The sequence below is a fragment of the Coprinopsis cinerea genome (genome assembly GCF_000182895.1).
Source record: "Coprinopsis cinerea okayama7#130 chromosome 12 map unlocalized cont3.12, whole genome shotgun sequence".
Classification (NCBI taxonomy): domain Eukaryota; kingdom Fungi; phylum Basidiomycota; class Agaricomycetes; order Agaricales; family Psathyrellaceae; genus Coprinopsis; species Coprinopsis cinerea.
In genome coordinates this window covers 1,636,478-1,660,758 of record NW_003307533.1, presented here as the reverse complement: position 1 = coordinate 1,660,758, position 24,281 = coordinate 1,636,478, and the positions used below count along the sequence as shown (strand labels likewise).

The 24,281-nt window shown below is 52.1% G+C and overlaps 12 protein-coding genes across 12 annotated transcripts; 7 read left to right on the top strand and 5 right to left on the bottom strand.

The window, feature by feature from the left end:
* Positions 1–267: 267 nt before the first annotated feature.
* On the bottom strand, positions 268–2,086 carry CC1G_07324 (hypothetical protein; the record flags this gene model as incomplete). The annotated part of the gene is made up of 3 exons (XM_001835130.2): positions 268–524; positions 607–1,778; positions 1,836–2,086. The coding sequence occupies 3 exons, from the start codon at positions 2,084–2,086 to the stop codon at positions 268–270; spliced, it is 1,680 nt and encodes a 559-aa protein (XP_001835182.2).
* A 336-nt stretch (positions 2,087–2,422) lies between these two features.
* CC1G_15452 (hypothetical protein) lies at positions 2,423–4,042 on the bottom strand (the record flags this gene model as incomplete). Its single annotated transcript, XM_002910129.1, has 2 exons — positions 2,423–3,727; positions 3,782–4,042. The coding sequence occupies 2 exons, from the start codon at positions 4,040–4,042 to the stop codon at positions 2,423–2,425; spliced, it is 1,566 nt and encodes a 521-aa protein (XP_002910175.1).
* A 179-nt stretch (positions 4,043–4,221) lies between these two features.
* Positions 4,222–5,866, bottom strand: CC1G_15451 (hypothetical protein; the record flags this gene model as incomplete). Its single annotated transcript, XM_002910128.1, has 2 exons — positions 4,222–5,329; positions 5,621–5,866. 2 exons carry the CDS (start codon positions 5,864–5,866, stop codon positions 4,256–4,258), a joined length of 1,320 nt encoding a protein of 439 aa, XP_002910174.1. The 3' UTR covers positions 4,222–4,255.
* A 1,580-nt stretch (positions 5,867–7,446) lies between these two features.
* Positions 7,447–8,865, top strand: CC1G_07322 (hypothetical protein; the record flags this gene model as incomplete). The annotated part of the gene is made up of 2 exons (XM_001835128.2): positions 7,447–7,606; positions 7,664–8,865. The coding sequence occupies 2 exons, from the start codon at positions 7,447–7,449 to the stop codon at positions 8,626–8,628; spliced, it is 1,125 nt and encodes a 374-aa protein (XP_001835180.1). The 3' UTR covers positions 8,629–8,865.
* A 921-nt stretch (positions 8,866–9,786) lies between these two features.
* CC1G_07321 (HHE domain-containing protein) lies at positions 9,787–10,537 on the top strand (the record flags this gene model as incomplete). The annotated part of the gene is made up of 4 exons (XM_001835127.1): positions 9,787–9,840; positions 9,893–10,084; positions 10,138–10,349; positions 10,402–10,537. 4 exons carry the CDS (start codon positions 9,787–9,789, stop codon positions 10,535–10,537), a joined length of 594 nt encoding a protein of 197 aa, XP_001835179.1.
* A 476-nt stretch (positions 10,538–11,013) lies between these two features.
* On the top strand, positions 11,014–12,066 carry CC1G_07320 (HHE domain-containing protein). The gene is made up of 4 exons (XM_001835126.2): positions 11,014–11,132; positions 11,187–11,378; positions 11,450–11,661; positions 11,729–12,066. The coding sequence occupies exons 1-4, from the start codon at positions 11,070–11,072 to the stop codon at positions 11,886–11,888; spliced, it is 627 nt and encodes a 208-aa protein (XP_001835178.1). The 5' UTR covers positions 11,014–11,069; the 3' UTR covers positions 11,889–12,066.
* A 478-nt stretch (positions 12,067–12,544) lies between these two features.
* CC1G_15449 (hypothetical protein) lies at positions 12,545–13,363 on the top strand. Its single transcript, XM_002910126.1, has 2 exons — positions 12,545–12,841; positions 12,904–13,363. The coding sequence occupies exon 2, from the start codon at positions 13,073–13,075 to the stop codon at positions 13,352–13,354; it is 282 nt and encodes a 93-aa protein (XP_002910172.1). The 5' UTR covers positions 12,545–12,841; positions 12,904–13,072; the 3' UTR covers positions 13,355–13,363.
* On the top strand, positions 12,643–12,762 carry CC1G_15450 (fungal mating-type pheromone; the record flags this gene model as incomplete). The annotated part of the gene is made up of 1 exon (XM_002910127.1): positions 12,643–12,762. The coding sequence occupies one exon, from the start codon at positions 12,643–12,645 to the stop codon at positions 12,760–12,762; it is 120 nt and encodes a 39-aa protein (XP_002910173.1).
* Positions 13,364–13,548: 185 nt separating the features above from the next.
* On the bottom strand, positions 13,549–14,831 carry CC1G_07319 (hypothetical protein; the record flags this gene model as incomplete). Its single annotated transcript, XM_001835125.2, has 6 exons — positions 13,549–13,924; positions 14,069–14,094; positions 14,152–14,293; positions 14,361–14,394; positions 14,466–14,711; positions 14,777–14,831. 6 exons carry the CDS (start codon positions 14,829–14,831, stop codon positions 13,549–13,551), a joined length of 879 nt encoding a protein of 292 aa, XP_001835177.2.
* A 1,035-nt stretch (positions 14,832–15,866) lies between these two features.
* Positions 15,867–16,989, top strand: CC1G_07318 (hypothetical protein). Its single transcript, XM_001835124.2, has 6 exons — positions 15,867–16,075; positions 16,136–16,213; positions 16,275–16,344; positions 16,400–16,497; positions 16,565–16,702; positions 16,757–16,989. The coding sequence occupies exons 1-6, from the start codon at positions 15,970–15,972 to the stop codon at positions 16,933–16,935; spliced, it is 669 nt and encodes a 222-aa protein (XP_001835176.2). The 5' UTR covers positions 15,867–15,969; the 3' UTR covers positions 16,936–16,989.
* A 1,350-nt stretch (positions 16,990–18,339) lies between these two features.
* CC1G_07317 (sodium:inorganic phosphate symporter) lies at positions 18,340–20,665 on the top strand (the record flags this gene model as incomplete). The annotated part of the gene is made up of 10 exons (XM_001835123.2): positions 18,340–18,356; positions 18,467–18,627; positions 18,681–18,748; positions 18,801–18,927; positions 18,980–19,144; positions 19,202–19,348; positions 19,402–19,551; positions 19,606–19,734; positions 19,794–20,303; positions 20,361–20,665. The coding sequence occupies 10 exons, from the start codon at positions 18,340–18,342 to the stop codon at positions 20,663–20,665; spliced, it is 1,779 nt and encodes a 592-aa protein (XP_001835175.2).
* Positions 20,666–22,112: 1,447 nt separating this feature from the next.
* CC1G_07316 (hypothetical protein) lies at positions 22,113–23,417 on the bottom strand (the record flags this gene model as incomplete). The annotated part of the gene is made up of 2 exons (XM_001835122.2): positions 22,113–22,176; positions 22,258–23,417. The coding sequence occupies 2 exons, from the start codon at positions 23,415–23,417 to the stop codon at positions 22,113–22,115; spliced, it is 1,224 nt and encodes a 407-aa protein (XP_001835174.2).
* Between the last annotated feature and the right edge of the window lie 864 nt (positions 23,418–24,281).

The window sequence follows — 24,281 nt, the reverse complement described above, 5'->3', positions numbered from 1 at the left end:
CTCACCACCGTAGCACCTCTCCGGTCTGAAATTGTCTCATCTACTCGGATTGCCGGCTATGGGACCCTAGAGCAAGTAGATCTTGGTCAACGAAGGGTGGCTTTGCTTAAGACGGAACGGGGCGGTCATCATATCGGAACGATCGAAGGTGTGCAGGATACCATTGGAAAGCTGTTTGACTTGTATACATTGTGCGGTTAGACTTATGTATGTAGAGTGTTAACTTATTATCGCGGCTGATTGATAAAATAAGGTTAAATAACCTCCTCATGTCCAAACCTCCGAGCGTTTCCCAATGTCGATGACCCGCAACTTGGTGTCGAAATCTGACAAACCGGCCTTTCGCATATGTCCGCGATTCACGAAGCTTGTAATTGACGGAGTTACAGATGCTATGGCACTCATGGCCTCCCAGTTGTGGGTTTGGCCTTGACCATACACCCACTGCTTGATTGTGAGATCATTAAGCGCCCAAGAACGGAAAGCCCCTGAGTGCCTTTGATCGCGGGCGCTTTGGACAACGCCTTTGATAAAGCCGTCCTGAAAGGCACAGTGCGGTTAGTATGTTGTAGGCCGTAAAATTGTAACATGCCTGATTGCTTTCACGCCGGTAGATGAGCGAGGAAGGCTCAAACTGCTCCGTCTGATCTTGCTCGACCAAAAGGGTGATGGTGAGTTTGAGATCAGCAAGGTGAGGGCACCATTTCGCGATGAGAGAAATTGAAGCAGGGCTAAGCTCTGATAGGGTAACTTCGAGCTTGCGGAGCTGAGTGGTGCGAGTGCCGGTCTCCCTGTCGGCGCGGGACAGGATGTCGAATAGGACCTTCAGATCGGAATAGTAGGAGAGCGATTTCAACGTCAACTCTGTAACGTTCTGGGAAATCGAAGATAGAAATGCGGCGGATCTGGAGCATTTGAAAAGGCGATCTGGGAGAGCTATGGCTAGCTTCTTCAGATTTGGTAGGACTCTCTCCTCCGTTGGGCTGATGGGTGGACAAGGCCAGTAGCTGATGATGAGAGTGAGGTCCTCGAGCTGTGTATTCTTGACGAGGAATTCGTGCAACTTGGAGCCGTTCTCGCCAGCTCGTCGAAGGAGAACGGAGTCTTCAAGGGCGAGACACCTCATTTGTGGAATGACTGGGAGGGCCTCGTAGAGACCGGGTATGTCAGCGAAGAGCTTCAACGATTTGAGGGTGTCGACGGTGTCGAAGGCGGTCTTGACGAAGGTGGCAACCGGCGAAGCTAGGTTCGCTAGTTCAGCAACCGGGGGTAAACGCTTTGTCGGACAGCGCAACAAGAGCTCCAGTCGGAAGAGCTGAGAGGGGAGGTTGTCCATCGTTGCTTGCGCAATGGAATCAAACGCCGAAGTTGGAATGTCAAAGGATACGCAACGCGCCGTTTGTCGAACCGAAGCCCATAGAGCTTGCATGCATTCAGAAAGGAAATTAGTATCAATGAGAGTTGGTATGCCGGCGTATTTTCCCAAATACACTGCGACTTCTTCCACATTGGAAAGACGGGCCATCCCTTCGATAAAGAGCTTCTTCCTCTCTAAACGGGGTAGGAAAGTGTTGGAAGTTGAGACCGGAGGTTGAACGTCGTTTTTGATGACTTTCCGTTTCATCCGGGAGAGAAAGCCCTCTGATTCGACCCTCTGCGCAACTTGTGCAGCGCGCCGGTGAAGTCTCTCGAATTGGTTCTTGTCGCTATTGATTGCTGCAAGCATAGAATTGGGCCAGATAGTCACAGTACGAACGCGCCGCGCCACGGTCGGGTTCCTAGGGGAATATATAACCTCTACTACTCCACAGCGAAGCAAGAAAAGACAAGCTCACTTTAAGGTGTTCATCGCTTCGATGAATACGCCTATGTCGGAGGAGACTAGGCTCAAATTTCGATACAATTGGTCCATAGCCAGTTCGAAGAACAGTCGATTCACTCCCAAAAGCCTCACTTTATCCTCCGGCTTCAAAAATTCGGCGATCTGAAGCCATAGCTCGACTGGAAGATCGGGAACCTTTTGGTGACAGGTCTCTTCAGCCTGAACATCCCCCTTGGGAGCCACGGGCTTCCTGACGCGCGCCATTTGGGCTAGTAATAAGGGTAGACTTTGTGGCCCGCGGGATGAGAGTCAAGGTCGAGGAAGGGAGCTGACAAGCACGTTGAGGAAGGGTTCGACACTGTCATTCAAGTATTTATGGTATGCGGAGAGTTGTAAGCTGTAAAAAAGCTGTGTCCGCTGCGTCACACCAGTGTGATAGATTAGGTGATAGTCTCTCACATATCTCAGAGACTTCGAAACGTGTAAAAGAGTAACCAGCAGGCAGCGAATGGGATTGTTCTAATCACAAGAGAGTTACGCTGAGGACTAACAGATATAAAATCCATTGTACCGAAGAACCTTACGAGCTAATGGGGTCCATCACCGAGCCAAGTATTCCGCCACCATGTCTTCGCAATGTCCCTTGAATGCATTCCATCCCCCCAAATATCCATGGCATTTAGTGTCCCAGGAGGAAATCTTCTTCAAGCGAGGAAATATCATCCTGACGCTCAACGCCAATTCCTCCGCACTCCCAACAATCCGAGATGCAAATAGAAACTCCTCGAGTTGACTCGGACTGTCCAAGGTGTTGTGCTGGTGATCTCTGGGCATTGTCGCATGTTGGACGCCGAGGGAGAGGTTCTTCAGCTTCGGGCAATGTCTGGCGAGCGAGTGCATGGAGGCGAGGGAAAGGTCGCCATTGGGCTCACTTCCGTTGATGCTCGAAAGGGAAAATGTGACCAGTCGAGGCCACGCCCTGGCCATTGAATCCACATCTCTGTCAGTGATGTTCAAGCAAGGAATACCCTCGAAGCTGAGGTAAGTGAGATTGGAAAGGCCTTCGAGAAGACGCAGTGAACGAACGTCGATCGTGGGACTCAATGCCTGGTCGGGTGCCGTTTCATCGAAGAATAATAGGTCAGTGCAAGTAGTGGGGTATTGGCGAACGAGAGAAGTAATAACTGCGTCCCACTCCTCGCGCTCTTGTGCATCGTTTGGTTCATCCGTCGATCGATACGCGTAGCCATAGGCCACTTTCAATACCCTCTCCGATCGGGTTCGCTTCAACAACTCGGTCATCTCGCGCAATCCCCCAATGAAACTGAAATCTTGAAGCACGGGAAATGCCCACCGTACGCCGACGGGTTCGACGGGCTTTCGTGGCCGGGAAATTACGCCAGGTCCTGTCGAGACGATATGGAAAAGCTCCAATGTGGGTATCCGTCCCAATTGGTCGAAAACGGCGAATATGTCGAGACCCTCGTTGCGTGGCAATACTACTTGGAGCCACCTGAGGTGCTTTAAAGAAGCCAATCGTTCCCAAGAAGACTGCGGGGCATATGCTAAGATCTCCAGGTCGTCGACAAAAGGTGCACGTTGTGGGATCGTCGCGATGAAGTGCCAGGCTGCAGGAGAGAGCGCGTCGACGTCTGTCCAGGGGTGGTTGACGTATATCCTTCTGAGAGAAGGCGATAGGAACAGGATGGCCTCATTCGAGCGCGTGGGCCACGCCAAAAGGAACTTGAGATTAGGAAGCAGGGGTTTTCCCTGCAGAAAGTCGGAAAGCTGCGTGATCGTAGTGGGATTGATGTCGTGGGGTTCGGTATAGCACAGATGGCGAACGAGGGGAGCGTAAACATTGAGTCGAGTGAAGGATTCATCCTTTAGAGGCTCCATCAAGACCTGGCCATACTACGGTTGGGTTGTACGTTGCGGTGGAACAAAGGTAGTACTCACCCATTCTGACACTCCAAAGGGTTGGACGTGGAGTTGACACGAAGCAGGAATGAGTTTTAACAAACAATAGATGTCCGTGAGGCAATACCAAAGAGCGGCAAGCGCCTGTTCCTTGAATGTACGTCCGCTCAAGGCTGCGTTCAGAAGGGTCTGTCTCTGCAACTTCCTCTCCTCGACATCCTGCCATCGTGATTCGCCATCGACTTGGAGGTGCCGGAAGATCTCTTTCTGGATGTCCTGACTTTCGAGAACTGGATGCATGAAGTTAAGGAACGGATTGAGATCTGCGATAGCAGATAAGCAGTGAAATATATATGGTGACGTGAAGTGCATCTTCTGTCACCTGATCCCACTCTCATCCGAGTCATTGTCGCAGCCCAGTGAAGGGCAAGGACAGCCGTTTAGTGACCCTCCCCCTGACCCGGAGGGGCGTACAGCAATGGGTTACAAAATACATTCGAATTTGCCTGCAAATCAAACAGCAAGTCCAGCCAAGCTCCGATTGACCATTTCCCAAAAGGTACCCATTCCTGCTTTCTTCCCATCATATACTCCCCTCCAGCGCCAAACCCGGACCAATCGAGGGAAGAACATTCGAAGATACGCTGCGACCTGGTCAGGGCGTTCAGCGTCTTTCGCTGCAATCGTCAGCGTCTCCAACTTGCTGTTGAATATCAGGGAGGAGGGGTCGAGAGGGTACTCCGGAATTGGAACCGCGGTATGAACGGCGATAGCGAGCGTCTTCAAATGCGGGCAGCGAGTGGCGAGTGGGAGCAAGCACGCCAACGAGGTGTCCCCATTCACGTCCTCATAGAAGCTGGACAGGGTCAAGGCCACGAGGTTGGGCCATGTATCAGCAATACATTCGACATCGTGATTGGTCAAGCCCACGCAGGGGATCGATCCAAGGTCGAGGTGGGTGATGTTGGGAAGCGCAGTGAGGAGGAACCGCAATTGACCTATACCCATGGAAAGCACATTCAAATTGGGGTGCCTCGTCCTCGGGCTCTGGAAGGACAGCTGTGTGCACGACGTCCGAAACTTGCGTTCGATGAGCTGCAGGAGATACGGCCACTGGTCTTCGTCGTCTTCGATGCTGTCGTACTGGCGTGAAGCATATACACACTCGAAGCTGATCGATGTAACACCATGCGATGGGAGCCGGCCCAAGATGGTCCGCATCTCGCCGAACGAACCGGAATACTTGATCTTCTGCAGGCTGGGGAAGGACTGTTGCAGAGTGAGAGGGTTGATGCGGGATGGCATAGCAGGTGTGCGCTCGTAGGACATAATCTCCACCTCCTCCAGCGTCGGTATCTCGCCCAAGCGGTCGATGAATCGGAAAAGGTCCCGTTTCGAGTGATAGAATGCGATGTAGAGGAACCTGAGGTGGTTCAAGGAGGCCAACTGCTCCGAGGACCGCTGGGTGACGTTGACCGTGATAACAATTCGAGCGACGAAAGGTGCCCGTTCGGGAATCTTGGAAAGGAGGTATGGAACTGCTGGCGAGAGTGCATCGGAGCCGCCAGGTCCAGCCGCAATCCTAATCTCCCGAAGCGAAGGTGAGAGAAAAAGGATGCCATCGTCTATGGTCGACGCGATGTAGAGCAGTTCGAGGCGGGGTAAAAGTGGTCGACCTTGCAAGAAGCCGTAAAGTTGGGTGACTACAGTTTAATGGATCGCCACGGGGTCGTCGTAGACGCTGTATAGCTGTCTGACGAATGGAGCATAGAATTCTAACCGACGGAGAGCGCTTGCCTCCAACAAATCAGTTAGAATCTATGTGTTTTCGTTAGTGGGCTACTAATGGGAGTTACAGTAGATCAAGTGATAACGTACCCATTGTTGCTCTCCATCTGGTTTCACAAAGTTGGGGAGCAGCTTAAACAGACAAAGAACATCCTCGATTCGCCACCACAACGCAGCCAATGCCTCGTTCATCCAGGCACGGCTCGTCAGCGCTGCGTCCCGGAGAGTCTGTTTCCGCAGCTTCCTCTCCCGGTCGTCGAACCGTATCTCTTCTTGAAACCGAAGATGCCAAAAGATTTCATGCTGGATGTCGGGGCTTTCGAGTGCAGGATGCATGGTCGTTCGTTGTGAAGGAGAGGCGACGCAGAAAACTCCTTCTTATCGCACGCCCTGGCCAGTTCTGCAGAAGGAAAACGGCTGTCAGAGATGCTTCGCAAGGCGGTGAAGACGTACATAAAGGCAAGATTCTTTGGAAACTTCCTTCTTGAATGGCCTCTCGCCAGCTCCGTCTCTGACCAAGTCACGATGCCGGGCACGAGGCGTCCACATACAGTAACCGCCGGTGGAAGAAGAGAACCAGGAGAAACGCGAAACTCACTTCGAATCACCTCAATCACCTCGATCTCCGCACCCCTATCCTCCAGATCCGTCATGCCTCGGCCAGGTGGTGTCGAATACTGCGAAGATTGGTCGGGAATCTTGCCATCAGGTCATGAGCAGACAGCGTGGAGGGCGTCGACGGGATTCCAGGGAAACTTATTTTCCGCAACCAAGTCAGGGAACGATGAAAAGGCCGGCGGTGACGTCCTAGTCGCATTTCAGGATGGAAGTCGCTGCGCGAACGCGGGGTACGCGGTTCAAAGCTTCCTGTTCGAGCCAACTATCGTAAGCAAAAAAGTGAGTTGAACATCCATAGAAAAACTTCACCAACTTACTCACTGGATTCACACTAACATGTCAGCTCAACGCCATACAGCCTCGCTTCATTTCGAGTCTGGCAGTTGAGTACATACGAGTATGAACAACTCATGAACACCTAGCCCAGACGACCACTGTCAATTTCGCGTTAGCACGACACGACTCATTCTCGAAAATGAAATGAAAGCCAAACTCACTGGTCGAACATGAAGTACTTAGACAGCGATGGGAAATGCAGCCAAACGAACGTTCAAACGTTCATGATCATGGTTTGCCTTCCAATAGAGGGAGAGCGACATCCTTATACGGGTGCTAATTTTGGTTCCACGGCGATCACAAATCCCTCCACCGTTGACAATAGCGAACACGCCATCGACGCGCTACCGAGACGCGAGTCAAGTAAAAGCCGAACGGAATAGGTTGAGGAATGGGTCCAAGCTTGATAGGTGGGCAGGTGCAAAGGCGCGAAAGAACCGAAAGAACCGACATGACGCTCCTGCCGTAACATCGTCAATTACCTCCGTCAAACCCCGACACCATTCTTATTGTTCACCACCCACCTCGAAGCATTCCCAACTTCCCGCCCGGGTTTTCCGAAGGACCCAATATAAATCACTGCGAACAACAATAAGGAGACGACTCGGATATGGGTTGGAGGAAATGGAAGTGGACGTTCGACGTAGACGTTCGAGCATATGACCCCTAGGGGTTCTGATTAGCCCAAACCTTTCTTGACAGCTCGGTGGGATCTTGGTTTTTCTTTTTGTTCTGGTGACTATGTATACTCTGGGTGTGATGGTGTGGGGACCAGCGAGTCGCTCCCTCTCTAGCTTGGGCTGTATACCTCCAGGCTATTTGCGGTGCCGAATCTTCGTCTTCGGCTGGGCGAGCCCCTCTGTGTTTAGCGATACCCCTTTCTCCTTTTTCTTCTTCTTCAGTGTCTCGTCCTCGTTCATCTCGATACCCCACGACTCCCTCACGCCCCTGACGAATCCGTAATGTCTTCCCAAACGAAAGTCGTCTTCCCGCCGCCCCCTCCTACGACCAACTCCTTGACAGCCCAGCAGAGGAGCCAGCTCTTGCGTAAGACCAAGAAGATTGAGCAGATCCTGGGTGCTGCTCCCCATTTGCTCGATACGGCGAGCACCGATGTACCGAGTGAGTCTATTCCAGATTGTGTCGATGGCGATAGTGGCTGACAATGACGACTCATAGCACCAGTGCACGTCTCCTTCCCAGCACAACGACCCGCCTCCTACTCGCACCACAAGACCCGCTCATCGATAGACTCCTTCGCTTCCATCTCCTCCGCATCCTCTTCTTCCGTCTTCAGCAGCACAACGGCTTCGACTGGGTCTGCCAGCCTTAGCAGGAGCTCGTCGCTATCGTCACCTTCCCGACAGGGATCGACACTGCGAAAACCGAATCCAGCACCCCGCCAAACACTCCCATCCGCGCCATCCTATGAGGACTGGTCGGCTAGCAAGCCACCTTTCCTCCTCCTCTCCCACCCCCAATCTCCTATCGACGTCAGCCCCTTGAACCACAGCGACAAACCCAACCGATACACCTTGACTCCCTCCATCCCCAAGACCGCCAAACAGGCCCTCCCTCCAACGATGAACTTCAATTCCATGGGCAGCACACGGAAGAGCAAGATGGATCGGATACGAAGGAAGCTCGGGCACGAGGTGCCGATTGAGCTGGTGTTCCCGACGTCCAGCGACAGCGACGAGAGCGATTCGACCGCGTCGCCTGCCTCGCCTTCCGCAGACAGCATCGCCGCGTTCGTCTTCCCTCCGCCGCCTGTACCCCGTACCAAGAAGACTCCCGGCACCATCTCCGGAGCACGAGACTCCCTGACGGAGGAAACCATCCACCACGCCAAACGAAACCAGCCACTTCCTCCCCTCCCACCACCGCGCTCTTCGAGAACGAACAAGGGCAAATTGGTGGCGATCATCGAGAGTCCGGAGGAGCACGGTTCGGGGTGCTCGGAGGAGTTTGGTCTGGGTCGCTCGTCGACATCGAGTCGACCGTTCGACGACCTCGATGCTGCAGAGATCAAGCTCTGGAGCACGAGGAGTGGGTACGAAGGTTGGGCACCGCCGGTTGCAAAGAAAGATAGGCGGTCTTGGGGCTACCGCAAACCCATCCCTGCCATGGAGCTCGAAGCCTGAGGAAAGGCTTGATGCTTTCCTGGTCATTTCTTCTTCATACACCAATCGTCGCGACTAGGTCGCTGGGGTCTGCGATCCGTTTCGTTTCTTCTTCCTGCGTGCTAGCGCGCCTCTTTTTTTTAGCACAGTCCAACAGAGACTTTATTGGCGTATACCACTGTACTTGTAGCACCAAATCGCGCAGGGCGAGGTTGTAATATTTGTAGTTTGGGTCAATCTGCACGCATATATCCGGGATTTCAGAACTTGAATGTCCTTGAGAACCGGGAAAACGACGTACCAAAATCGACATTTGGTTGGACGATGAGAAGAGGACGACGGCCTGGACTTGGCCGTCGCCGTCGTCATCGGCATGCTCAGAGACGCTTACACGCCTATAGGCAGGCAAGACCTGGCACGTCTTGCATGCCGAGTGTCGACAAATCGGTCGCCAGACGCCTCTTATGACTGTCCGGGGCGTTTTACGCTATATCTGAGTCTAGGCGATTCATGGACGTTCTCAGGACGTTAGGCCATCGTGGACAGTCGGGCACAATGCAAAATATGGCGATCTCGTCGTTGCTGATGATGGTCAGGAAGCAAGCTCGACTGTGGGAAAATAGAGCACCCGCGACTTTCCGTTCTTGCTCATCGTCGGCCCCGACGCCCGCCGCCATCCTTGTTTTGCTTCTCATCGACCATGGCCCAAACACAGCAGCACTCAAACCAGACGTCCGACGCCCAGTTCCCATCATTGAATACCGACACGTCTCCCAGGTGGCAGGTATGGTCGTCGTCATTGCCGCTCAACCTGAACATCCGGCATCGCTGAGCACCCGTCTCGATCATCGCAGGCAACGTCGGTGACGCACCCATCATGAACAGTGGCTCCAACGGAAAGCCTACCTTTTGGGAACGGCAGAAAACCCGTTTCGTCATTGGGCATTGTCGATGAAGTCATTGCTGAATTCTGTGGACTATAAAGCCTGAAAAGCGTTTATCCTCGTCGAAGAACTTGAATACGACGTGCGTCTCTCCTCGTCTCCGATGTTTGCTGCGACCCTGACGCGACGACTGCCCTTGACAGTGTTTACCAGAAGTTCAGCTACGCGCAGGACTTTATTGACTTCTCAATTCAAGAAACCCGCGTTTATACCACCTGTATATCGAATTCGAACGATGGCAAGCAGCTCGAATCCTCTGTCAGCGGCAGTCGCCGGCGACCACCAGGAGGTAGGCTTCGTTTTCTGTTGAAATTTGACCCAGGCTGACGAAACGCGTCTAGATGTACGAATACTACGACCAGTACCTCAAGAACAGGGGCGATAAAGCTGCCCAGCAACGCTGGGTTAACCAGCTCATTTGGGAGATCGCCCGCCATGCTGTTGGCGAGGAAATCGTCATCTACCCTCTCATGGAGCAACACCTTGGTGCCAAGGGTGTTGAACTCGCCGACAACGACCGCAGAGATCACCAGGTGCGCTTCCGTTCGTAGATCAGTCTCGTTCTCGGTGCTCAACCCAGTTTCAGTTTGTCAAGGAGAATCTGTACAAACTCGAAAACATGGAGGTCGGCACGGAGAATTACGATGCCCTCTTGAAGACGGTCATAGACCATCTTCGAGTCCACAACGACAGCGAGGAGCAGACCGACCTTCCCATGCTCTACGAGAAGATTGGAGCAGAAGGCGCACAGCAGGCCGCAGCCAGTTTCAAGCGGACCAAGAAATTCGCACCAACGCAGTATGTACTGCCCGTTCAAGCAACCAACGCGGTTACTGACATGATTCTCTAGCCCTCATCCCAGCGCGCCCGACAAGCCACCGTTCGAAACTGTCGTTGGACTCATGACCGCTCCTATCGACAAGCTCCGCGATATGTTCGAGCAATTCCCAAGCACCGAAGAGAAGAAGCAAGCTTCGCAGAATTGAAGTACATTGAACAGACCTTTCTCTATGTTCTCGAACCCTGTATAGTATGCACTCTGGAATCAAGAATAACCACACCTTTGGACGAAACTTCGACTGATGACAAAATCCATGACATACGGCCATCTTCTTCCAGTTCTATAGGCATCTTCACATTCGCATCGAATCCTATGAGACTCCTGGCCCTGATGCAGTACGCGTTCATGACGGTGTCTGACCGTCCCGCGTGTTCAGTTGTCGATCAGGGGTGGAGCACGTTGTAAACGCCAACTTTTCATTGGCCAAAGAAACATCTTCAATTCTATTGGTGAGATCATTTCCCTGCTTCGAGGTGGAGCACCTACCGCATTCGCTGAACCACCTTCCTTCTCCAGAGACAGATGATATCATACATGCCTCATCCCTTTGCTAGACATTCGAAACGGTTTTACCATTCAGATATAAAGGGTCAGTGAGACCAGTCTTCTTACCAGTTCCTTCTCATCTCGATTGTCAAGCCAGCCCCAACACCTTTATTTAATTTTGAGCCTTCAACATGACCTCCAACCCCTCAGCCCAGCACACACTCCTTCAAATCATCACGAGCGACCACCGTGATGTATGTCTCTCCTATCCGACCTGACATGGACTCAAACTGACCCCAACGCCCTAGATCGAAGCCTTCTACAACGAGTACCTCAAGAACGCGGGCAACAAGGACGGCCAGACAAGATGGGCAAACCAGCTGACCTGGACCATCGCCAGACACTCAATCAGCGAAGAGCTCGTCGTCTACCCTCAATTCGAGAAACACCTCGGCGACAAGGGACGCGCTATGGCCGAGCAGGATCGTCAAGATCACCAGGTACGCAAGCCTCCCTCCGGCCTTGTGCAGTCGAAACGGGTTTTCCTGACCAATGGGATTGTTATTTTTAGTTCGTCAAAGACCGCCTAAAGCTTCTCGAAGATATGGAGGTCGGGTCTTCGCAGTACGATGCTACGCTCAAGGAGATCATGACTGAGCTGAAGAAACATATGGCTTCGGAGGAGACCGAAGACTTGCCCCTACTCGAACAGAAGCTTGGATTCGAGAACTCTATCAGCGTCGCGAAGAGCTTCGAAAGGACAAAGAACTTTGTTCCGACCCGGTATGTTTCTTTCTCATATGCCTGTCTGTCTCAGGAGTCGATACTCATGCTCCGTATCTGTTTTTAGATCCCACCCTAACGCTCCTGCTAAACCCCCCTTCGAGACTTTGGCTGGTCTGCTCGCTGCCCCAATCGACAAGCTGAAAGACGCGTTCTCCAAGTTCCCTTCCGACCAGGCAGTGGAAAATGTCTCGCAGTCTGCGACTACCACTGCTGCACGGAACTGAGTAAATTGGAACTCTTTTCCGGCCCCTCCTATCAATCCCATGCGTAAGACTGCTAGCTCAGGCTGCAGCATGATGCTACTGAGACGTGTCGATTGTGATTGTTGCAAACCAGATGTAATCCAAGTAATGTCATTGTACGGAATATATTTTATGACATACGATTTCGAACGTTGGAAAACATCGATGAGGCATTGAGGGCACGGTGGCTTGATGCGGCAAAGAGGAGACAAAAAGGAGCTTGCCTCGTGGGCGCTTGACAAGGGATTCTATTGCCCGTTTAGGAAGGTAGGATACCTCATCATCGGACACCCCCGTACGCCATACCCATGCTGTCCAATTGACAAAAAGAAAGGCGATATCGACGTCGTTCGGGGACTTGCTACATGGTTCAACCTCGGGATATGACAGGTAACCGTAACAATACAAGATCGACTATTAATTGTTTTATCGGCGGTAGTATCAGACTGTCAGTACGCGCGACGACCAAAGACAATACGCGCCGACATTTCGCTATTCTTCTAGCTTCGCCCTGTCACGACAGCCTTCTCAGAAAACTTCTCTAATCATACGGGGTGAACTATGCTCTCGCATGTAGGAAGGCGAAGATATATAAACGCCTCCCGAATCCTGTGAGAGAACTCCCCAAGCGAGTTCCTCAGCTTTCAGGTTCCCCCGCCGCCGCGCTACCCCTCCTCCTCCTCTCTAGTCGCTCTCAAGCTTTCCTCATCCCTTCCACAAAGCACGACTAGCAATAATGGACTTCTTCACCACCATCTTCGCCTCCCAGGTCGCTGACCTCGAGCCCGTTTCCGTCCCCGCTGAGGAGGAGACCGGTGGTGGCCGTGGCACTGGTGCTTACTGCACCATTGCTTGAGCGCCTTCCCTGCGCTCCGGCTAAGTTAATTATGTATTGGATTTGAATCGGCATTTGGTATATTGCGATACCCTGCATTGTGAGTTGTGTGTTTTTTCTGGTGACGGGGAAGAGGACTCATGGAGTTTGGTTTGATTGTAGATTCTCCCCACATACTGCATCATACACGAACCACACCACCCACACCCCACCCACTCACTCACGACCATGAACAACGACACATACAAACCATTCCATTTGACATTAACACCCACTACCACCTACCACTCACTGTCCTTTACCCCCCCACTGGTACCCCATTCAACCTACTATGACCAACCAACCAATATCACACCATCGTACCTCGCACACACTCATTCCTCTTTATTTCGAGTTTTCGCTTCTGGAATCACACGCATTTGCATTATGTATACCACCGCATTACCATGAATTCGTTCTTTGGAGCCATTTACATTGGGCATTTATTTTGGAGATTAGTTACACAGTTCGGATTTGGTTCGGATTTGAGCTGGCCTGCCAGTGTGTTGCTATAGTATGTACTTGTACTGTGTACAGGAGTAGTACATCGTCTGGAATCTGGATTGATGATTGAGATTTATAATGTTGCATGCGATTGTAACTGGAGGAGGGCCCTGGAGCGCTGAAAGTAGCGCCCGCGCGGCCATAATGCTCTCACACAGGTGAACTTTGGCACATCTCTCCCCATTTCACGACAAAGGGACTAGCGGTTTCAGTGTCACTGAACTCTATTACTCACGGAAAGTAAGACGACGAGCTCGAGAGCGACTAACTATCAAAGTTGACATCCGAACTAATCTCCCTCCAGTCCTCCGCGATGTTAACCAACTTTGCCGCCTTCGAATTAAGATCATTCAAGCAATCCTCGCCCAGTAGCAGGTACCCAGGCCACGGCTTCCCTCTCGCTTTGCCCTCTCCTCTTACCACGTCCACCAAGATCTCCATCCCTTTGGCGGGGTCTCCTTTCTCTGTTCCGGGTACAGACTTGAAGCGCTTGATGCTCAGTTCACGAGCTTCGTCGTATTCCGGGAGGGATTGGGTTTGGACGTAGGATTGGCCGTAGATGCCTTCTGTCCTGAAAGCGCCGGGAGCGACGATGAGGACTTTGACGCCGAAGGGGGCGACTTCTACGGCTAGTGTTTCGCTGAATGCTGGAGAGCAGTCGATAGGTGAGTGAGATTGTCTGTGTGAGTGGACTGGTGTACTTGCCATGGACAGCTGCTTTTGATGACGCGTAGGCAGCTATGGAAGGGTGCCATTCATCATCAGCATCTAGTATTAAGCATACTATAAAATAAGGATCTTGCCTAATCCCTGCAGATTCGGTCAACGTCTATAATACAGGAGAGAGAGAGGCTCGGATCGACGCACCGCAATCTCGGTCTTCCACGCAGACCGACTTCCCACATTCACGATGGTCCCTTTACTTGCACGAATATACGGCAATGTTACGGTGACCATATCCACCATCGCGAAGACATTGCTTTCGAATTGCCTTCGGAAGAGGGTTGACCTGTCAGAGGGGTGCCAGTGTGAGAGCAATGATCACGAGGCCGTTTATAACCCCTTGTGATCCTTACCCCCCTTCCTCAAAGAACCCTGGAAGTCCGAATCCTAAATCCAAAGAAATCAGGTTACCATCTTCCCGGTATGCTTTCACTGCCATTCAGAACTGGATTACAAACCTGCGTTGTTTACTAGAACGTCGATTCGACCCCAATACGACGCAGCGTCCTTGGCTTTAGCTTTCAAGGAGGCTTCTCCTTCCGTGATATCGAGCTCGAGAGCCTTTAGATTCTCATTCAACGACTCGGGTATCTCATGAAGCAATGTCTTGGAGAGTTTATCGAGGGATCGGGCGGTGGCGATGACTCGATCGCCTCGTGATAGGACGGACTTGACTAGCCTCTTCCCGAACCCGGATGAGGTACCTGGTCACGAATGGTTAGATTGGTACCATGAGGCAAGGCGACTCTGCGAACTTGGATGGACTTACCTGTGATCAGCCAGACGAGCTGGCGTGCTTCGCCGTTCACCTGGGAAGTCGACATTCTGACACTGCGATGTACCGATCGCAAAGGGTTATAGGAGAGGAAAGTCTTTATTAGACCTCTACCATCTCCTGGAATGTTTATATACATGCTTTGTCGTACGGGCTTGTCGGATGATTTGATTAGCGGGACGACAAACTACTTATGATGTCAAGCCGGAAGTCGCGGCTATTCCATCCACCAATGCCGGACGACTGGTCTTGAGCTCGAGCGTCTCCGACAACGTGTTTGGGTGAACTGAGGTCGGAAACTTGAAGGCAAGGTCAGTTGATCTGGACGCATACGTATGTAGCACGGCATGCCAGTAGTATGCGCAGTCTTTGCCGTTTGGCAGTACGTCCCGGGGAAGGCCGCTCTGCGAACTCGATGACGTTGGGGTGGTCAGATATTGCTATCCGCGAACAAGACTCGCAGGTCTGGATTTTTCTTCCTACACAGTGTAAAGGGAGTATGGGCCGGAAGGGTATGCTGGGATGAGTGACATCATGATTGGAAGATCGATTTGGATAATTGGCGGATCGTCCTGCAACCCCCCTATGCAGTGCGAGACTATTTCGATCTAGCTGATCCGAAGCATGGGCGCTTGTGAAGGAATCGCGTTCTTTACGCTAAACCACTGGGCATTTGGCGCTCTTGGTCACAATGTGATGCCTCTACCTGGATACACTGGTCGATAGGGATCTTTTTTTCGCCTGGAGTGAAGCATTGATCTTTCTACCGGGGAGACAGGTTGAGGGAGGAGAGTTAACTCTCCATTGAATAACGTAAAACAGAGTTTCATCTTAGCCATTGCAGCACTTTCACCCCATCCCTTAGCCTACCATACAAGCGCGGGGAGAGCGACCTTGGGCGCCTGATGTTCCTTCAAGGTGTGGGCGCTTAAATGTCACCGGTAGAGTCCGGCCGAGTGGCGCTGTCACCGCAGGGCGTGTTCCATATCCATCACAGGGGCTAACGTCCATCAGATCCGACGAGCCAGCGCTCGAGATATTTCCTCGTCGCTGCAAGCAACAGCCTCTTCTTCACGAACTTGTCCCAGCTCGTCACCCACCCTTCCGCTCCTTCATGCATTCCTAGCCCGAGGCCAGGCAAAAAAGTGTTGATTCACGACGATTAACGACCAATTGTTTGATACAATATGACAGCAACAACGAATAACCAAGTTAATGGGGCTGGCGGGTCCACCCCAAAACAGTTCGCCATGTCGCTTCGAAACTCGCTGGCCGAGTGGAGAGTCTATCTAGGTGTGTATTTCTGCTCTAGTGAGTGCAAGGCGGTAGTTAACGAAGGTTGCGCCCATCCAGGTATCGCTACCTGCGTTGTTGCGCTTACACTCATTCTCGGAATCATCACGCTGTCGTTCGTGAAGCCCAAGGTTGAACGTAGGTTGCTTCCGTCTTCAGATGAGGTGTCGTTACTGACACTTACCTGCTATGCGCTTAGCGCTCTTGTTCGGCCTGGACATTGCTGCTATTCTGCTCTCACTTGCAACATTTGCGGCGCTGTGTTTCTTGTAGGTTTCCTGAGGCTTGTCAGTCACGGACTGCCTGACGACCATCTTTCCCCAGCATCCAACGTGCCAAAGATCAGAAATACGGCGACCAGCCATACGATCCCAACTATATCGATATCCTCATTGCTCTGGGTATCGCAACTTTGTTCGGGCGTACGTCTTCCTGAAATAAACGCTCCACTCTTCCTTCGATTCTGATGTTTGCCTCGTTATCTTATAGTCACCGCTCTCGCAGAACTCAAAGAGTTGCCACAACGATGCTACTCTGGTCCAAACGAAGATTTCAAGGCGATTGGGCCAGAGGTGTGTGGTGTTTTTACGACAATGGGTGTACTCTCATGTCTTGGTGGTTCAATCAGTAAGTCTCCGTTTACTAACTGTGACGAGACCCTCATGCTTCTCCGCGTTTCAGTGCTCTTGACATGCATTCTAATTGCTGTAGCAATTCGGGAAGCCATTGAAGTTGCCAAACTTCCGCCTCCAGTGTTCCCAACAGGCGCGGAGCCAGCGGTGATGCGATGGCTTGACAGAAACGACCCGTTCAACGTTTCTAGTCGTGACCCCCATAGGCAGAATAGCTATGGTCCTTAGATATCTCTGCGTGTAACGAAGTGGTCGTAATAAATTCTTTTTGCCAGGCTTAAACATGGACTGTTGCAATAAAGGATCGAGCGGCAGTGGGTTCGAACTTGGAGCTTCATTGTGAAAAGATGCCGCCAATGCCGCGGTGATGGAGCGGCCTTTTCCGAATCGGCGCTATAAAAGACTTGCCATCGTCTTCGTCTTGCAAATTACGGCTTTCGAGCCTACCAACACCTTCCAGTACTATTTTCACTGCTGATTGTCGTTAAGCCAGAGTAAGAGAAGCCAACGGGGAACAATCCCGCATTCCTAAGTTCAGCGCCATCCATTCACGACAACGGGTTAGTATCATCTGGGACGATCTCCCCATTCAAATAACTTGTCTTTCGAGCCTACACCCCTACGCGAAGCATCGGTGCATCGGAGCTGGTCTCCAGGACACCATAAGTTCTGACATTACCCTTCCATCCCTCGATATTGTTATTAGCCGCTCTGAAAACAAGGTTGGAGCAGAATAGGTGTGTAGCTTTGTCACTTCCTCCCTGCCTGCTCTGTTTTTACTCATGCGATGCAGTTGCCACCCATCCGAACAGCTAGGTGGCTTGTAATCTTTGAATTGGAGCCTAGACAGGTGTGACCGAAAGCTGGAGGATGATCTTCGCCGGTTCGGAGACAGAGGCGCCCTCTTGTCGGCTTGCTGGTTTTAATCAGTTCTAATGGAGACATCACTTCACCCTGCTGACCACCGTTTGACTTGACTTCAGGCATCAAAGGCCGCCACATGTTCAGTCGTTCCTCTTCACAGGAGTGCATTCGTGAGGTCTTTGGGCCGCGAAAGACCGATCTCCTGCCTGCCTGCGCTCAGGATTTCGCCGACATCTTCTCTAATCCCTTTCTTTAGCACTTCAGCATCCGTGATTGCTCAGCGCTTTAAACTGGCTTGGAAGATTTGTCCATATTGATGGCCAATATGGCGGAGGGGCGGGTCTCGAGGGGGCAACGAGTTGCAATGAGGACATCGGGATAAACTGTCGGAGGTCGGGACGGAACACCACAGCGTCGTCACCATCCCCAGTTTGACCTTTTAACCTGGCGCACGTTCACAAACACATACCCCGAATTCGAGGGTTCATATGACCTCAAAAGAAGCTAAAGAATCCTTCAGAACCTGATATCTCCTGGTCTATCGCCAACCTATGGATGGAGATAGGCCAGTGCCCTTCCCAGGCACCGTGTCAGGCTAGATTTAATGGCACACGACCACAAAATCGCAAAAAAGCGGCACACGACCAGAATGGCGCGATCTGATTGGCTCCCGCTGTGATTTCTTGGTTTTCTGTGATCGAAAAGCGCGCCGGAGGGTTCCCAAGAATTCCATTGCTCCATATCAGTAGCGCCAAGCCAACCGAGATCATGAACGACAATCGAACGTGCGCTCCGGCTTTTTCATCCGTTGGGCTCTCGACTCCAAGACTCTCCACGGACAGCCTTTTTTTCTGGCGTATTAAAGGTTTCCGACATGGCGGGCCAGGTTCTTCAGCTCTCAGCTCCCCCTTCCTCCCCCACCTCTTCTTCCCTCAACAACCCACCACCTCACTATGCCTCAGCACCAGTGGGACTACCTGTTCGCCATTGGCACCATCTTCGCCGGCATTGGCTCGTACATGATCGGAGCCAACGATGTCGCGAACAGCTTCGCAAGTACGTCTTGTTGTCGCTGCCGTTGTATTTGCAGTTGGCTGACGATTCTATAGCATCGGTGTCGTCGAAGTCCCTGACCCTCCGTCAGGCATGTCTGGCTGCCGCGGTCATGGAGTTCCTTGTAAGTGGTCGTACGACCTGAAATTCCATCCAATCTGACACCGTGTCTATAGGGTGCAGTGCTGGTCGGTGCTCGTGTGACCACCACGATCAAGAACGGGATTGTCGGTGCTGAAATCTTCGCCGACAATCCTGGTGTCCAACTCCTCGGCTTCACTGTCGCTATCGTCTCCTCGTCCAGTATGTCACCGATATCGCATCTGTATCACAGTTATTGACCAATTCGTTGCAGTTTGGTTGACCATTGCTACCCGCATGGCATGGCCCGTCTCCACTACCTACTCGGTAGTGTCTGCGATTACTGGTATTGGTATTGCTGCAGGAGGCTGGGACGCCCCACGATGGGGATGGCATGGGGCCAAGGGCCTTGCCGCCATCTTCTCTGGTCTCATCATCGGTGAGTACCTTCCATTCTTTCGCCGCATATCGTAACCGGTTCTGATGCCCGCTTCAGCTCCTGCCATCGGTGCCGCTTTCGGAATTGCCATCTACCTGCTCGTCAAGTACGGTGTCCTCCTTCGCAAGGACTCCGTCCGATGGGGAATGATCACCGCGCCCATTGTCTTCTTCCTCGTCGGTGCCGTCTTGACCATGTCAATCAGTATGTCCAAGGCCTCCTTTTGCGTTTATAGCATTCGCTCACCTTGAATCCAGTCTACAAGGGATCCCCCAGTCTTGGTCTCGATGATCTCCCATCTAGTACCCAGGCTATCGCCATCTGCGTCACCGCAGCAGTCGTTTCCATCATCTCCATTCTCTTCTGGCTCCCATACGTCTACACTAAGATCGTCAAGAAGGACTACAGTGAGTATCTGACTCTTGATTGTTTTGTGTGACGCGCCTCACCGTAATCCCTAGCCCTCAAATGGTACCACTTCTTCTTCGGTCCTTTCCTTCTGCGACGTCAACCACCTGAGGATGCTGGAGAAATGTCTGCTGTTCCCGACTACCGAATCCGTGCCGAAAACGACCTCGATGCCCCAACTGGTGAGATCGTTCATTTCCTTTGCGGTAGACCTCAACTGAACATTGTCTGTAATATCTAGCCCCTGCCGCCGCCGAAACCGATTCTGAGAAGGTCAAGAGCGAATCTGAAAAGGTCAAGGAGAGCGGCGACAGTAGCACCGATGGCGATGTCCACCCCAGCAAGCTCGCTGACGAGATCGAGAAGCCTGTCGTCGAGGGTCTCTGGATCAAGCCCAAGAACCTCTGGATTCTCTTCCGATACCACGCCCTCCCCTGGTTGACCAAGCTCCTCTTGCACGGCTCTTCCGTCGACATCCACGAAATGCAAAAAGACAAGCACACCCTCGAGGCCCACTCCCGCGCGAAGCAGTACCCCAACGAGACTGAGCACCTTTACTCCTTCATGCAAGTCATGACTGCTTGCGTCGCATCCTTCGGCCACGGTGCCAATGACGTCTCCAACTCTATTGGTCCTTTCGCCGTTATCTACCACGTTTGGGCCACTGGTCAACTCTCGGGCGACGACACCCCTGTTCCCATTTGGTCTCTCGTCTTCGGAGGTGCTATGCTTGTCATCGGTCTTGCTACCTGTAAGTTTGAACTTGACTCCCGACGTCGAATACCTTGCTGACTCCTTCCTTTCGCAGACGGTTATAACGTCATGAAGGTTCTCGGAAACCGAATCACTCTCATGTCCCCTTCGCGTGGCTTCTCTATGGAGCTCGCTGCTTCAATCACGGTCATCCTCGCCTCGCAGTACGGCATCCCCGTCTCCTCCACCATGTGCATCACCGGCGCCACCGTCGGTGTTTCGCTCTGCAACGGCGACTGGCGTGCCACCAACTGGCGTGCCATTGCCTGGATTTACGCTGGATGGATTCTAACCGTCCCCATTGTCGCTACCATCAGCGCATGCATGATGGGTATCATCATTAACGCACCACGATTCTAATTTCACGCACATTCAAAAGCCTAGTACTACGCATTGACTTACGATATTATTATTCACGGGTGTTGTAATCCAGCCTGCGCATTAATTTTTGTGGCAGGGAGTAGATGTAGAAAAACCAAAATGTACCATAGTATCACATCATCACAGCATTCATGAAACAAGCACCTTTGGCATTCATCTGGCAAACCGGAGCGAAATTTTTTGAGGAGTACTAAGCGCACTTGACTCACTGTAAAGGTATGCAGGTAACCTTATTAGGCGAAAGTCCCTGATCATCTCCAGTTGGAGAAGACGGATGGGCGTTCACCCCGTCCGCATTCGTAAGAGGATGGGATGCAAAATCTATCCAGGAAATGAACGAAAGTGTCTCCTCGTCACCTCAGACCCATCCTTACGATGTGGAGGTCCCTAGGTGTGTGGAAAGTTCTGGATGCGCTCTGCATCGCCTCACGGGCCCCGGAGTTCCACTCCATAATATTCGAAGTGCTCATGGACGAAAGGGCTACATACTTACCAGGGCTTTAGGTATGGCGGAGTATCGGGATACACTATAACCCGAGAATGTGATTCAAAGTGAATAGACGAAATACCAAAACAACAACCCAATGTATTGAAACCGTGTCACGGTACCCGGTACCCTCACGTGACCAGCTATCGCCTGAAATCGACGGTCTTTTCGACGATTTGGGAAGTGGGAGGTCTTTTGAAGAGCAGAGGTCCAAGCTCGAGCGGATTTGGCAGGCGGTTTGGCGCCGAGCGATGCCGGCGTCCATTTCGGGCAGCGAAGTGCCCGTTTTGGTCGTTTTTGATGCGGAGCTTGAATTGGAACATTTGAACTTCACATCTCTCCCTTGCTCTCGATGGCGCTCGGTGCGTCTGTACATGAATTTCACGATTGATTAAGACGCAGATAGATTCTATCTGTACTATTAACTTAGAAATGGGCTCCCATCCCATGTGTAGGAGCAATAATCAACCACCCAGGGCTCCATTGGCCAGAATTTCGGGTTGAACTGGGAAGAGACATACAATGGACGAGAAACCAAATGGATGGGGCACAGAAGACGTTGAGATAACGCATGATCAAGCTGAATTAGACTCTGAGAGAGAAGCAGAAGAATTGGAGGAGGGTAAAGATGAATTTTCGCACCTCTGGCTGTAGGTTGATAGGGGCTTGTTTACTAAATCAATCAGATCAGCCGTTTCTCGCTTCGGTGGTGTTCGGTGGGTATCAGGGTGGTAGATTGACAGCGGGAACCATGCCAAGGGCTCCCATTATACGGTATAATGCTACTGTGTACCGGTACCCCACCGAAAAAGCGAGGGTACCCGGGGGTACCCCCGCTAGTGGGCAGTATGCCTTATATCCTATATATAGAGACATACAAAGTGACTCGGACTCGGAACCAAAGGAAGGGAGATCTGGACATATACTACTAATGGACTTTTAGGATCCGGAAGGAGAAAATGCTATGGTCTGAAGGAACGTGCGATAGGGCCCAGCGAGGGTACTATAGATTGTGAATGTGAATCGTGATGCTCGTAACCACAGCTCGTGAAGTCGTGAAGTTGTGAAGGGAGGAGTCAATTACCGCATGTCAAACTGAATGGAATGTCGCTTCCACGCCCCATTTCCCAACGCCTCCATATCATTCCCGTCCTCTCTCCTCCTTTGCCACTCCTTCCTACTCTGTACAAGACGTAGGAGCCCCGAAAGGGCACAGAGAGCGAAGCAGGTGTAGGCGAATACCACACGAAGGTTGGAGTTGACAATCCAACTTTTAGGCCGAACCCAATCTTCGTGTCGTAGATTGCCTTCGACAATGGATAGCCATGGCGCAAGGATACACCACACGAGGGCCAGAGCCGCGTTAAAGAACAAAAGCCGTCGCATGGTGGATCTCGAAGGCGAGTACCGGCGTGGGGGGAGGCTGGTGGGCATCGGAGGCGTGGTAGGCGATGACTTCTCTCCAATGGTGGAGGCTTCGAGGGTGCGGGGATTGGTTGAGACAAGTGCCTCTGCATCCCAACTTGACCTATGTCCATCGTCGGGATCAGAGTGCAATATGGGCTGCATGCTCGAAGTCGAATGTAGCCTTGCTCGATGAGTCCTGAAGGCAAGACGTCGTCTCGGAGGCCTGTTCATGGTTGTCCCAGATGCAGGGAATCTGCTTCGAATGGCGAGAATGAGAGTTGACGCGCTGAGGAAGACCGATGCAAAGCAGGCGATGAGGGCGATAACGAAACAGGTTTTAGCCGATCCTTGATTCCGGGGCAAGGATCCCAAGAGGACACCGACGCCGCCGAGGGCGACGTAAAGGATGGATGAAATCAAGAGGCATAGAGAAACACATTGAATGTATAAATCGCATTGCGCGCCTATAACGGGTGGCCGTGAGTTGGCCGCTTGTTGCTGGGCAAACTGAACGGATGACTGGGGAGGGGGTGTTGGTGGCTGTGATTCTGGCCCTACAATGGTTGATCGTGGAAGTGGAGGAGAGAATACCCTCGATGGAACAGGGATGGGAGCTTCCTGGGGAACCTCTTGTATGAGATCGTTGGAACTCGAAGGCAGTGATGGTAGCGGCCGAGGAAAATTCGTGGGATCAGGAGGGCCGAAAGCAGGGTTTGTGGTTGCAGAGGGACCTTCGGCGGGAGTGAGGAGATCGACTTCTTCTGGGCTTGGATTCCAACTGAGAATAGTGACGTTTCCGACTCGAGAGATTTTATCGTCCGGCCTGCGAGACGCCATTGCACCCTAACGAGCGGTAGTCGGGGAAATGTAAATTCTTTTCATTCGATGCCTCATTTTATGGCCCTTTCTCCAATTTGTTTGTGTATGCACAAAACCATCAGGGTTTTTTAGAGGGCGGAAGTGAGATCCCGGTCGTATGGCGCCTGTCTAAGCAGGGCTGGTGAGAAACCCGAGATAAGGCAGGCTAATGGGCCAAGGGAGAGGTCATCTCGGAGATTTTGTGCGAGGGCGCAACATTTCATGGAATGCCAAGCAACGGGCTTGGGCGTCTATCATGCTTCACTGTTTTGGATGCCTCAGGGTCGCTCCAGGGGGTGGCGGAACTGCGCCGATATAGGAGATACGCTCAGGGCCTCCTTGTTTCTCCCGAGAATACCGGGCTATGTCGGAAATTTGATCCCTGGCTCCCAACGCACGGCCTGTTGACAGCCGTGTGACAGGCCGTTCGCCGAAAATTAAATAGGCGCCGGTCTATCATTAGCCGTTTCAGGCCGCGTTTCCTACACGTTAGAAGACCGTTTCCAGGCCGTTTCAACACCTTTTGGGGTTTGTTGAAACGGCCATCCCGGAGGCCTTCGTTAAAAGGCGTTTTTCGGCGTTTCCGGCGCCGTCTCAAATTTCCGACATACGCCATTACAATATGGCATTTGCTGCCCATAGCCAACTTGCCGAGCAGAAAGAGTAACTTCAGGGAACCGCCCTCACTCGTGTTGCACAGCGACGAGACCTCCATCAGTGTCCACAAGCGCCCGTCGTATTTCTCCTTTGGGAAACGCGGCTAAAGTGTCTTTCTGCTATATGGTACAATGGGACGGGCAACCCGAGCATTCACAAGTCCAATGCGTGCACGAGGAGGGAAAT